We start from the raw sequence: 14,713 nt of genomic DNA on the forward strand, positions 1-14,713 counted from the left end.
GAGCACTTTATTAGGAACACCTGTACACTTACTCATTCATACAATAATCTAATCAGTCTATTGTGTGGCAGCAGCGCAATGCATAAAATCATGCAGCAGCTTCAGGTAATGTTCACATCAAAGTGAAGAAAACATTGTAGCATTGCAGCATGTGCTTGTTCTGCATTTGCTGAGTAAAGCCACATTTGTATGTAGAAAATGAAAGCCTGCTTAATATATTGAAAAATACATTAAAGAGAATGCAGGTGCATTAAAGCAATGATCCTGCATATCTATCTATATATCTATCTATCTATCTATCTATCTATATATATATTTGAATTGAATTTTGCACATTGAATTTTGTTTTTATTTAAATTTTGCACAGCATCCTAACCTTTTTGGAAATGGGGTTGTATATATATATATATATATATATATATATACAACCCCATTTCCAAAAAGGTTAGGATGCTGTGCAAAATTTAAATAAAAACAAAATTCAATGTGCAAAATTCAATTTGATGCCAACACGTTCCAAAAAAGTTGGGAGGGGGCATGTTTACCACTCTGTTTCATCACCTCTTCTTTTAACAACACTCTGTAAGCATTTGGGAACTGAGGTGACACTGCTGTAGTTTTGACAGTGAAATGTTTTCCCATTCTTTTCTGATATAGGATTTCAGCTGCTCAACAGTTCAGGGTCTCTTTGTCAATTTTTCATTGTGTAATGCACCAAATGTTATCAGTGATGAAGGTCTGGACTGCAGGCAGGCTAGTTTAGCACCCAGTGTCTTTTAATACAGAGCCATGCTGTTGTAATACATGCAGAATGTGGTTTGACATTGTCTTGCTGAAATAAGCAAGGCTTTATTTGAAAAAGCCATCGTCTGGATGGCAGCATATGTTGCCAAAACGTATATATAGTTCAGCATTAATGGTGCCTTCACAGATATGCAGGTCACCCGTGCGATGTGCACTAATGCACCCCTATACCATCATAAATACTGGCTTTTGAACTGTGCACTGATAACAAGCTGAGTGGTCTTTAGCCCGGAGGACACAGTGTCCATGATTTAAAGAAAAAAATTCAAATTTTGATTTGTTGGACCACAGGACACTTTTCCACTTCACCTCAGTCCATTTTAAATGAGCTCAGGCCCAGAGAAGGTGGCAACATTTCTGGATCCTGTTTATATATGGTTTCTTCTTTGCATTCAAGAGTTTTAATTAGCATTTGTGGATGCAGCGCTGAACTGTTCTCATAGACAGTGTTTTTCAGAAGTGTTCCTGTGCCCATGTAGTGATTTCCACTGTAGAATCATGTCTGGTTTTAATGTAGTGCTGTCTAAGGGGCCCAAAGATCACAGCCAGCAAGTACTGTTTTTTGGCCTTGTCCCTTTCATACAGAGATTTCTCCAGATTGTCTGAAACGTTTAATGATATTATGTACCGTAGATGATGAAAAGCAAAAGTTCTTTGCTATTTTATGTTGAGAAATGTTATTCTTGAATTGTTGCACTATTTACCCATGCAGTCTTTCACAGAGTGGTGAACCCCTCCCCATCTTTACTTCTGAAAGACTCAGCCTCTCTCAGATGTTCATTTTATATCCAATCATGTTACTGACCTGTTGCCAATTTAACACCAGGTGTTTTTTTAGCATTACACAACTTTACCAGCTTTTTGTTGCCCCCGTCCCAACTTTTTTGGAATGTGTTGCTGGCATCAAATTCAAAATGGGCAAATATTTTTCAAAAAACAATATAATTTCTCAGTTTCAACATTTGATATGTTGTCTTTGAAGCATTTCAATGAAATATAGGGTTTAAATGATTTGCACGTCATTGCATTTTGTTTTTATTTACATTTTTCACAGCATCCCAACTTTTTTGGAAAGGAGGTTGTATACACACCGACCGGGCATAACATTATGACTACCTCCTTGTTTCTACGCTCATTGTCCATTTTATCAGCTCCACTTACTATATAGGTGCACTTTGTAGTTCTACAATTACAGACTGTAGTCCATCTATTTCTCTGCATACTTTGTTAGCCCCCTTTTACCCTGTTCCTCAGTGGTCAGGACCCCCATGGACCCTCACAGAGCAGGTACTATTTGGGTGATGGATCATTCTCACTGCAGTAACACTGACATGGTGGTGGTGTATTAGTGTGTGTTATGCTGGTCTGAGTGAATCAGACACAGCAGTGTTGCTGGAGTTTTAAACACCTCAATGTCACTGCTGGACTGAGAATAGTCCACCAACCAAAAATATCCAGCTGACAGCGTCCTGTGGGCAGCGTCCTGTGACCACTGATGAAGGACTAGAGGATGACAAACACAAACTGTGCAGCAGCAGATGAGCTATCGTCTCTGACTTTACATTTACAAGGTGGACTGACGAGGTAGGAGTGTCTAATAGAGTGGATAATGAGTGGACAGTGTTTTAAAACTCCAGCAACACTGCTATGTCTGATCCACTCGTACCAGCACAACACACACTGACACACCAACACCATGTCAGTGTTACTGCAGTGCTGACAATGATTCACCACCCAAATAGTACCTGCTCTGTGAGGGTCCATGGGGGTCCTGACCACTGAAGAACAGGGTAAAAGCAGGCTAAGAAAGTATGCCGAGAAACAGATGGACTACAGTCTGTGGTCATAATGTTATGCCTGATCAGTGTATACACGTGTTTATAAATGTTTAGACTTAGAATTCAAGATTTAAGATTAGAAATGATTAATATATCATGTTGTGAAGGATTACGTTTGAAAGTAGTTTTCATGCATATGATGCAATATGAATAAAAGTGAGATAAAGAGATATTAGTGCTGTCTGCGTAATGTTGATGAAAACTAATTAGTGAAGTGCTCTATTAAAAAAAAGAGGATCTTTCTGTGAGTTATTGGTACAATTCTGTCAGCATCTATATCAGGGGCCCAAAAAGAGGGGCCCCACACACTTACCCCCTGTAGTTATTCCACTTCTATGTAGGGTGATTACACTTACTAAAACAAATGATTGACAGAATCATTGGCAAATATTTGTGCTTTATTATTGATTTATCTCTCTTTATACAGTTTATCCCGGTATACATAAGTGAATATATCAAATGCATTCTCTGAACTTCAAAAACATGCATGTCGTCAGAAATATAAGATCACAAAACTGAGTTTTATTGGTCCAAGGAGATCTATTTCAGTTCTGCTTTAATCTATATATGTATGTGTGTGTATGTTTATGTGTGTGTGTGTGTGAGAGAGAGAAAGACGGGTGTAGATTTGTTTTAAATGTAATTGTAACTTCTGTTCTAGTATAATTGAAAGCACCTTGATTTGTCGTGAGATGTGTATTTAGTACAACTATATATACTTAATCTAGATCCTCTATGTGTATAGCAAGGCACAAGTATGCATCTGCCATTATCAGTGCCTTTTGCAGAACTGAGGCAGAAAAATAGTCAAATATATCTTTATATAATTTGTGGAACCTTAAAACCAAAGCAAGACACTAACATTTTCCCTTTTCAGTCAACAACTAAATAATTCAGTGGAGTTGAAGTGTTATAAAAATACACAGGAACCGCATTACAGTACATAGAGACATTGTAAAGTGAGTGTGTTCTAGGTGCTGTGTACACTCTCAGAAAAAAAGGTACTAAACTGTCATTAGGGTGGTCCCCCCTCTGGTCAGTGGAGTGGTCCCCTCAAGGGTACGTCTTCAGTCTTCAGTTAGGGAACATAATTGTACCACATTTTGTTGCAATTACGTTTTTTATGTTGTACAGACTTCATACACCCTGTCCTGACTCCAGACTAATTTATTTTATTTTTCTATCTTAAGACTTTTGGTTATGAAAAGGTACAAATATGCACCTTTCCTCTGATACGGTGAATGTAGTGTCCTTTACAACTCATTTAAGGTACGGAGTCGGACCTTAAGGACCACTGTTTTACCTTTGAGGGTATAATTACATTGTTTGTACCTAGATAGACAAAAATGTAACCATCCAGTACCCTTTTTTCAGACAGTGTATAAGTAATGTATGGTGTCAATTTTAGCCCGATTTAGAGTCGCCAGTATCTTATTTGGAAATGTTTCTCACATTTCATTTTATGAGGTTTTTTTGCTGGGATTCGGGCATGTTTACTTATTACACAGTAGTTTCACTGCAGATGTGTCAAGAAGCATCAGGCTGCTCTATGACTGCAATAAGTGTGTGCATGTTTGTGTGTGTGTGTGTGTGCGTGTGTGTGTGTGGGTGTGTGTGTGTGTGTTAGGACTCGTTGGGTGTTTGAGGTTCTTCCAAACTTTTCATAAGATCTGCGTATACGTTGGAGTTGATGAATCGTGGGTAGGAGTCTCGCTGCATGAGTGTGTATATTTGATGCTGCGCGTCATCGAAGGTGTGTGAGGTCGGCTCCAGCATGTTCTTGTTGATCACGTCCCGCACACGAGAGTCCAGACTCACCTACACAGAGCAAAACACAGTTTTTGCACAGTACCGTACTCTTTTTCATTTGCAGTTAGTTTATGATTTTTAATGGCCATTTGTTCCAGGAAATATTTTTAGGTTAGGGGTTTAAAAGGCACTGATCTGAAGGCTGTGATTCAACTGCGTTTCAGCAATTCATCAAGTCATTGATTATAAAAGGTAATAATAGTATTCAAATAAAGTATTTGCCCCTCTCTTTTATGGGCTATTATTAGATGTTTAAAACATTTGATTATAACCCATAAGTAGTATTCCACTACTGTGTAAATATTTTTTTTTTTCCTGTGTGAATATTTCCTGCAGTAGTTTAGTGTGCCACTATAATCAAATCAAAATGACATCAATAATAATCAAATTAAAATGACATTTCATGATGCACTAAACTGTTTCCTAAAAAATCATCACTAAATTGGATCGAGGCGAGGTCAGAAATGTAACCCCAGAATAAATGTTCACATTTCTAACTATGGAGACACAGATTTCATAAGTCTGACTAAATGTTTTGTGTGTGTATGGATGTAAACATACCTCTCTGGGTGATAGTATAGAGACGTAGTCCTCGTATATTTGCTTAACAGTCTGCTCCACCACAGTTCGGTTGGTCTCTTTCTTTAGCTCCTCACAGGCCAGCCAGAACAGCAGGTTCTCCTCACTGAACTCCGTCTTCAGAAACTGCCGGAAGTTAGCGCGGCCGTGAGGGCTCTTAATCAACTGTTCAAATGACTGCGACCACAAACGCACGTCTTCCAGCGTGGGACCACGTCTGTACAGCCAAATAAAGGAAACACTCCATGTAAGATTGCGTTCCACTTCTGATTTAACCACTAGTACAGTCTTCTATTGATTTACACCTGCTCAAAACAATTAAAGCATTATTTCTCACACATGGACATTATTCATTTCTTTATGCACTACTGTGCAATGGTCAGAGACCACACTTTCATTTATTTAATTTCTCAAAACAGCCTTTAGGTACAAGCTATTCATTTTTCAGTGTAAGAAAAAAAGCAGAAAACATATCCACTCCAAGATGAAAACTTTAAGTACTGTTTATCAGATGATGCCAGTTTTGGTGCTCTACCTGGTCTTGCGCAGTTGTTAGAAGACCCATTTTCTGAACTTCAGTTTTGGAATTTTTTTTATTTACTTATTTTCATTTTTACTTGTTTTCACCTTTCTATTTCATGTAGATTATCTGATATCTAACCTCCTCAAAAATGTCTCCTGAAAAATGAAAAACTGGTTTTGACTGGAAATGATATAAATGAAGAATGTTCTCTGACTTTTGCCCAGTAATGTAGGTAAATGTAAAATGTAAAATCTATTTATATAATAACTTGTTACATACATTTTTGTGTGCTGTGCAGTGCTGTGAAAAATTATTTGCCCCTTCCCAATTTCTTCTATTTTTGCATTTGTCACACTTTCGGTTTCAGATCATCAAACTACTTTTAATATTAGACAAAGATAACCCAAGTAAACAGAAGATGCTGTTTTTAAATGAAGCTTTCATTTATTGAAGGAAAAATGCTGTCCAGCTGTTAAAAAGTAATTGTACCCTTAGCTACTATATCTACAAGTTAACCAAATTCATTTGGCTATTGGGTTCAATTTCACTATCTACACCCAGGCATGATTTCTGCCAGACCTGTTGAATCTAAACATCACTTAAATAGTAACTGTCTGGGAGGGTGAAGCAGGCTAGAAGCAGCGTGTGATGCCACGTTATAAAGAGATTCAAATACAGATGCAAAACAAAGTCATTGAAATGTACCAGTCTGGAAAAGGTTACAAAGCCACTACTAAGACTCTGGGACTCCAGCGAGTCACAGTGAGAGCCATTATCCACAAATAGAGAAAACTTGGAACAGTAGTGAGCCGGCCTACCAAAATTTCACCAAGAGTGCATCGACAACTCACTCAGGAGGTCACAAAAGAACCCAGACCCAGAACATCTAAAGAAATGCAGATCTCACTTGCCTCAGTTAAGTTTAACAATGAGAAAGACACCAGGCAAAAATGGCATCCATAGGAGAGTTGCAAGGCACAAACCACTGCTGATCAAGAAGAACACAAAGGCTCGTCTGACATTTGCGAAAGAAACATCTAAAACCCCCCAAAACTTTTGGGATAATGTTCTGTGGACTGATGAGTCAAAGGTGAAACTTTTAGGAAGACACAGGTCCAATTACATCTGGCGTAAACATGTCAAACATGGTGGTGGTAGTGCGATGGTCTGGGGCTGCTTTTCATCTGCAGGTCCTGGACGACTTCTCTATCAGAAAATCCTGAAGAAGAATATCCACCTATCAGGTTGTGACCTAAAGCGCAAGTGCAGTTGTGTTATGTAGCAGGACAATAATCCAAAGCACACAAGCAAGTCCACCTCTGTATGGCTCAAAAGAAACACAATGAAGGTTTTGGAGTGGTCCTGATTCGAATCCCATTGAGATGCTGTGGCAAGACCTTAAACGGGCAGTTCATGCTTGAAAACCCTCCAACGGAGCCCAGTTCTGCAAAGAAGAACAGGCCAAAATTCCCCAGAGCGATGTTAAAGACTCATTGCAAGTTATCGTTTGATTGCAGTTGTTGCTGCCAAGGGTGGCACAACCAGGGTGATATAGGTTTTGAACAAATCTTTATCTTCAATAAATGGAACGATCATTTAAAAGCTGCATTTTGTGTTTACTTATGTTGTCTTTATCTTCACAGCACTGCATGCTAATGGCAGCGACTCAATGTACTCAATTTTAAGATCATTTACAGCTCTGTTAATCATTTTGAACCCATATAAAATAAGTACATCTGCCTAATTATTTGAAACCTGTTTTTTGTCTGTAACCAAAAAGTTTTTATATTATTGAAAAAAAAAATATTTCAAACTTTTAGGAAGACACAGGTCCAATTACATCTGGCGTAAAAATCTTTTTCATCTTTTTCATCTGCAGGTCCTGGAATCCCGGATATATATATATGAAGAGTTGTTGTCCAGCTTAGTTTAGTAATTTACCTGCTGGACACCAGAACTGACTGGAACACACATATGTGCATGTGGAGTATCAGTAACAGTTTGCAATGACGCTGGTACTTACAGTTCCTCAACCTCAGCCTCAGTTTGTTTTTCACAGATCCTCTCCGGAATCCTTTCATCCTTGGAAGGACGTGCTGTAAGACTATACACACATGCATATAATGCAACAACATGTTTTTATCTACACTACAAACACACGCTTAGTGCGAGACTCGAGAGTAAGCACTATTCCGCTGTGTATACAGGTCTGTACGTGTGTGTTTCCGCTGGGATCACACCACAAACGTCCTAAAGCTTAATGAATGTTCCCAGCACACCTGCACCAAATCCACGACCCCCCTCCCCAACACTTGCTCATACAAAATAATAACATACACGCACACAGTACATTCACAGCCTTCAGTAGCGCATAAACAAGACTCAAAAAATGACTTTCCATCCCCTTTGGATTGATGTTGTTACGTGATGTTACATTAGATGTCTATTATCTATATTTCAAGTTCATCCATATTTGAGATTTAAACACCAATTTTTCCTGAATGTGTTTGGAGCTCTTCAGGTTAAATCATAAGTTACGATCGGCAGAGCACACGTGCACAGACTCGGGAGCTCTGCAGAAATGTGCGCTTTAGCTTTTCACTGGTGATGCCGTCAAGATGACTGAACCTTCATATTCAGAAGCTACCACTTGTAATTCGGCAAGGTCTGTGGATTTTCTTTAAAATGAAAGAAAAAAGCAGGTAGCCTATTATAACCAGTATTAAGTAAAATATATCTAGACCTAATGAAACAATAAAAACAGATGTTTGGGCACCTGTGGTCAAATGTTTTGATGATTTTTTCACATTCTCTACAGAGAACTCACTTCTGCACATTTTAATGCACAGTTACTGTTTATTTGCTGAATTTAACATATCGGAAAAAATGTGGCCTGTGTAAAAGCTAAGGCAATTTTTACATTTGATGTTTTCTTTTTTTAAATATGTTAAACTCAGAAAATAAACAGAAATTGTGCCATAAAATGTACAGAAGAATATCATATTAACATTGTCTGTAGAGGATGTCAAATTATTGTGCCTACAAACAAAAACAACTAAACACAATTTAGTAATTAACTATTCAATAATTATATTAAATATTAAATTAAGTAAATATTAGTTAGTTAAGTAACAACATTGCTAAAGGTGCCCAAACATTGCATACAACTGAATAAGCTTATAATCTTGGAAGCCTTCTCTTAGAACTCTATATCACATTAACTAAAATAGAGTGCAAGCTTGGTAGCCAATGTTGCTGTAAAAACCAAATATGTAAATATTAATATTTATGTATGTTACTACTTAAACTTAGTATTTGAACTCTTCATTTGCCTTCCAATTTTTTACAATTTGACCATCAGGCTTTTATTGTTAACAGAAACTTTTACTAAAATGAAAACTAGCAGTAAAAAAAATCCCTTTTTACTATGATAAAATTACAACATGTAAAATAGCATGAAAAAGAAATTAAAATAATAATGTCCATTGCTCAACAAACTAAAACAAAATAGAACTGCAGAGAAAAAAACTCTATGACCACAAAAATAGAATCGTGGGAGAAGTACTGGCATCAAAGAACATCGGTTGGTTTGATTCAAATGTGGGTCTGGTTTATTTACTTTCTGTATAAACTGATTTGAGTGCAGACTCTGTGAGCGCCTGTTTTAAAAAGCTATCGTGACACGTTCTGCACTTTGTAGTCTGTATATGTGTAGAGTACGGAACGTGTGGCGTGCTGTCCAGAGACAGGCAGAAGCGTGAGTGTTTTACCAGGAGCAGCTGCAGCAGCAGCACCAGCAGAAGCAGCAGGCGTTGGGGGGTGCATTCAGCCAACCCAGAGTGTGTGTGTTCACGCTGTCCAGCATGTGTGCGTTGGAAGGGGCGATCCTTGTGTGGCCGGCGTTCCGAGTGTCCTGCTGTGGACGTTTCCCCATCTCCACCCGCTCTGACCCCATGAGCTGCAGCAGAACAAGAACTTTTATCAACCATCACAGCAACAAAGTTTCACTATCATATCAAAACCTCATAACTCCACATTTTCCCAACTGTTTTAAAACACCAGCTGACTAACAGACCAATAGAAATGGCCAAACATTACATGGAATAAAGTCCTGTGACATTAACATCAATTACAGTTAAGCACAATTATTGCTTCTCCTATAAAATTCTCATTTTGGAAACAGTTTTGTTATGACAGTGACAAAAGCATAGTTATAGACTTAGAGGACATAGGAAGCGTCTCCTTTGATGCTTCGAGGAGGATGAACTGTCCCCCCAACTCCAGACTTTTTAATAGTAAGATGTGACCGCTTTTGGTTGTTAAACATATATATATATATATATATATATATGTATAACAACCAATATATATATATAAAACAGCTAGAAACAGTTTAAATTCCTATTTTTCATCATGTCTGTATGTCCCTATACACACGTAAACCGGAGTCTGTATACAGTCAGCATCTTTCATGTTCCTTTACTGTACCAAACTGACCGATCTCAACTTTTCTGATGTTCAAGACTGTCAAGGATGTTTAAATGTGGGCTGAACTAAGCAGACTACCTGTGATAATATAAGAGGCTGTGTGCTTGTCATGTAGCGTTGATCTCCCCTGAATTAAAAAGACTACTGTAAGTTTAGCTAACTAGTTCAGTAGGTCTAGCAGGTTTATTTACTTTATTAAGCCAAGAAAAGTGCTCCTACATCTAATAGTGTACTGCTCTGTCTGTGTGACACCTACGTATGTCTAACTAGGGTTGCCAGAGTTCAGTTTTGGACCAGAGTCGGGTTTTGAGCTCTGTTGTAGGTAATGCCGATCACAATGAAGCTAGTTGTTTAGAAGTATATTGTTTTAGGAAATACAATGATACTAATGATTTAATGTTAGTCAGTTTCTATTGCTGAGGTTGATGAACACTTTTATATAAAACCAAATGTTGTGAAATGAAGTTGATAAAGAAGCCAGTTACAACATTGTTATGATGTTATAATTGTGAATATTTTTGGTGAAAAGAGGTTTGATAGTTCAGCCTGTTTGTTTAAAGATATGAATGCTTTGCATATTGAATGAACATTTAACATCATTTTCCTAATGTAATCATAAGTAAACAATCATATGATGGGTCAGGTGATGTGAGTAGTGTGTCCACCATCTAAAGTTAAATAGAAACCTACAACACTGGACCAAAAGTAAAACTTAAAGTATTTAAAGCCATTTGGCCAAAAATCAAATTTACAACCCAAAGTTTTCCTTACCCCAAACACAGCCGATCAACCAAGACATGTTAAGTGCCTGAAGTTTGCTTCTTTAGTCTCACACTGGAGCTATGAGGCTATTGTAGTTTCTGACACTGTGTAACATGCTTTTGTCTAAAAAATGAACAATGACACAATCTGAGTGACTGAAAAATGATCTGTTCCTGTGCAGCAGTGGGCAATATAATGGTGCATCCAGTATACCAGCTGCAATTCTTCTTAAGATATTAGTTTTGTCATTACTGTTGCACCAGTAGGCACATAAATGTAGATAATGCAGCATACAAACAATGCAAAACACACTGATTTACTCACCTTACATGTAGTGAGTTGCAGCCTCAGGTTAGTCCAGTTTATTGTCAAAGGAGCAGAAAGCAGATTATAATGACTTAATGAGTTAACGGGGGAAAGTGAGAGTGTGGAAGGAAAAGTCAGTCTCTTGGGGTTAGCCATTAGCCATTAGCCAAGCATGGAGACTAGCCAGCGCTCCTCGCTTAGTCAGCAGCTTCAGGCAACACTGCGATCTCGGCCTACAAGTCGAGAGGCTCCGCAGCTTTTCAGCTAAAACTGATAGTGTGAAGGGCCTGTAATAATTACTAAATTCCAGCAGTTCCACCTAAATGGTGCAGCAGTTACATGTAAGGTACGGGAAAATTCAAAGAAGCTGGTGGAACAGAAGCTTACGTCAGCTTCATACACATTTTGCCGCGCTCAGAGTAGCTGCTGTGGGCTTTACCTCTGCTTGCCTTTATCTCGTTATGGTTAGAAAGAAATATTGAAATCTGTGTTATATATTGTTCATTTCTGTCTTTACTGTTTTGCCCAATAAAACTATTTTAGATTTACTTCAGTTATTAAATATGGTTATGAAAAGATATCCAGAACAATACAATCTACAAAAAAGGTTTAATTAAGCATCCAAAATGGTTTTTCTTGAAAAAAAAATACATAAATACACTATACCATGATTTAGACCTAAACTGTCAGTAATACTGCCCTCTACTGCCCTGCTGTTTTGTGATAAACTAAACATTCAGGTTAATCTGGCAAAATACTGAAAAAGCCAAACTGAACTTGATATTAAGACAGTTTCATGGCTCTATCTGTAACGCAATCCATAGGCCATGAACATACAACCTTGAGCACTCTACTGTCTAAACCACATACTGATGTTGCACAGAACACAATGGTCCATGCTATACGTCTATATACTAATACACTTGTTAAATTAGTTTTAAGCAAGAAAATTTTCAGTAGTGCATGAGATTTGAACGATTTGGTGTGAGATCATGAGATCTGGCCTCGCTGTGTGACTCTCATGGCCAACGATTGTATCATGATTGTAGCATGTTAGCTTGTGGCAAGGATGTTAGCTTTGGTCTAACATATTAATCTGTGAATAAAACATCAGATTGAGACAAAGCACAGGTTTTGTTTCAAATGTTGCACTTTTAAATTGCTCATTGCTCTAATAACACAGCTGTTTTTTTTTACTCTGTGAATCTCTGACCCCTTAATAACCATATAAGCAAGCATATGTGGCATTACTTAACAACACAGCACAGTTTCATCTCCCAATACTTGTTAGCTACATTAGCCCCATAGTTCCAGTGCAAAACTACAGAAACAAACTTCAGACTCTAAACATGTCTTGGTTTATCAGCTACATTTGTTGGTACGGGGAACACTGCATGAACTACATAGTCCATTAGCTCATTACACAAATGTAATATCCAGTCCTACACAGTGTAGTGCAGTCAAACAGGTGCATGTACTGCAATTAGTACAGTAATTTAGTGTGGGAGCATTGAAAGCTGTAACATTCTTAATTAATTTAAGCAGCTGTCCAGTGGGACTAGTCCAGCAGGAAGCCTGCATGCCACAATACACAGCAGGCATGTAGCAATGACTAAAATCCATTGAGATCAATTACAACACAGCACCTGAGCACACCACCACAACACATACACTGAATGGCTGCTCCATTCATTTCTACATTTGATCATCTACGATTCTCATTTCTTCATGTTCTTACAAAAGCAGCACAGCAAATATGTTTTCTGTGAAAGACTCTGTGCCTGAATCAGTCTGTAAATTGAGAAACTGAGGCGAGTCATACCCAGTCAAGGAAAATTCACTGCATTTAAGAAGCACATAAACACGTCCAATAGGCCATAAAGCATAGCAGCACATATCCTACAGAAAACGGCTCTCGGTTCAGGCTGTAAAGCTGTAGCTCTGTATGTGTAACACCAGCACTGCTCACCGACCGAATATCAGTTATTTACAGCCCTTTCAGGTCTGAGCTCGTTATTCGAGCATGAAAGGCTGGGGCGCTGAAATTCCCCTCCACTCCGCTCCGTCCATCAGTGCAGCTGCTCGGTGTTTGACGGCGCTCCTTCACTCGACGGCGAGACTCGAGCAGCAGCACCGAACCTGAACAGTCACAGCGCGTTAATCTGCTCATTTTAGCGCGACTTACCGTCTAAGCATTGGTGCCCGGTGTGGACTGCTCCTGGCGCGCGGCTCACACGCCCATCATCATCATCCTCATCCTCACCCTCATCATCATCATCATCATCTCAGCGCTCTCCTCCAGTCCGCGTCTCATCTCCATACGCATGCGCGCTGCCAACCGTCCTCAGAGAGAAACGAAAAAAGGAAAAAAAAACACTGTGACGTGAATTTACATGTTATACAATTATTTATTTCCATATTAAAATGAACACATGAAATAATACCTAATAATGCACAAAAGTGCATGCATAAGATACTGAACTTATTTTCCAACCTTTACCATGTACTATTACATAATATAGATCCTCTCTCTCTATATCTCTCTCTATCTCTCTTTCTCATTTTCTCTTTCTTTTTCTCTCTCTCTGTCATACACACACACAGTTCAGTTCATACACAAGGAATTTACATAGATAGATATTTCATACATTTAGTTCCACACATATTAAAAGTATTATGTATTGTATGAATTGACTGTTTATATATGTATATATATATATATATATATATATATATATATATATATATATATATATACATTTCACTACATTTGACTGATGGTGCCAACATCACTGTGCTAACTCTGTCAGGCTGTGGCACTCCTCTACACCTCTACATCTCTCTCTCTCTCTCTCTCTCTCTCTCTCTCTCTCTCTCTCTCTCTCTCTCTGTGTGTGTGTGTGTGTGTGTGTGTGTGTGTGTGTGTGTGTGTCTTAGGCAGCCAACAAAATTGTTTAAAATTATTTATCTCAGCAATAAATGTGTTTTTCCAGTGAAAACACTATATAATCTCAGAATAAATACATTAAACACAAATGCAGTATGAGATTTTTTTGTTTGTTTGTTTGTTTTTTGTTTTAAAGTCATTGCTGTCTTGGTTAGAAGAACACAGGTCTGGTTCCTGACTTGTCAGTGGACTCTAGACATTGGACTTGTTAAAGTGTGCGTAACTGAGTGATTGAGATGTAAACAAAATCATTCAGAGAGGCCTGATGTGAAATGATTTATTTGTAGAGAAACTTCAGGGACCAGTACAGTGACCAGATCAGTGACCCTACATGAACCTTTATGAGTTACTATCATTGATCCTGAGTTTTTATGTGATGTTGACAATGTTAAAATAGTGTTAAAATGCTTTCTTTGTGAACTATTTTTCCTTAGAGCACTCCGCATGTATTAAAAAAATGGATTTTTAGGTCAAATTCTTAATTCATTCATAAGTTCCACAAAACAATCATGCAGTGCAATCAGGCTTACAACAAAGAATTCTTAACCATTCCACTTTCTTAAGGGAGCTTTTAGAAGCACTACACGTTACAGATGTCACCACCACCACTGTGAATCATTCTGACTCTGCAAGTTTCTCTACAACAGAGCATTTCAC

General features: G+C 38.1%; 1 protein-coding gene across 1 annotated transcript; it reads right to left on the reverse strand.

The window, feature by feature from the left end:
- Nucleotides 1-4,242: 4,242 nt before the first annotated feature.
- On the reverse strand, nucleotides 4,243-13,409 carry LOC118826652 (regulator of G-protein signaling 20). The gene is made up of 5 exons (XM_036597680.1): nucleotides 13,295-13,409; nucleotides 9,324-9,511; nucleotides 7,577-7,657; nucleotides 5,013-5,247; nucleotides 4,243-4,460 (listed from the first exon to the last, which is right to left on the reverse strand). Exons 2-5 carry the CDS (start codon nucleotides 9,506-9,508, stop codon nucleotides 4,266-4,268), a joined length of 696 nt encoding a protein of 231 aa, XP_036453573.1. The 5' UTR covers nucleotides 9,509-9,511; nucleotides 13,295-13,409; the 3' UTR covers nucleotides 4,243-4,265.
- Nucleotides 13,410-14,713: the final 1,304 nt, after the last annotated feature.

This window comes from Colossoma macropomum, unplaced genomic scaffold (genome assembly GCF_904425465.1).
Source record: "Colossoma macropomum unplaced genomic scaffold, Colossoma_macropomum, whole genome shotgun sequence".
In the NCBI taxonomy this organism is placed as follows: domain Eukaryota; kingdom Metazoa; phylum Chordata; class Actinopteri; order Characiformes; family Serrasalmidae; genus Colossoma; species Colossoma macropomum.

What these genes read in the sequence shown, in the direction of transcription:
- LOC118826652 (XM_036597680.1), bottom strand. Translation starts at nt 9,508, where the DNA reads ATGGGGTCAGAGCGGGTGGAGATGGGGAAACGTCCACAGCAGGACACT. An exon ending in GAGGCTGAGGTTGAGGAACT is followed by an intron (nt 5,248 to 7,576) that starts GTAAGTACCAGC and finishes TTGGCTGTACAG; the next exon opens with ACGTGGTCCCACGCTGGAAG. An exon ending in CTATACTATCACCCAGAGAG is followed by an intron (nt 4,461 to 5,012) that starts GTATGTTTACAT and finishes TGCTCTGTGTAG; the next exon opens with GTGAGTCTGGACTCTCGTGT.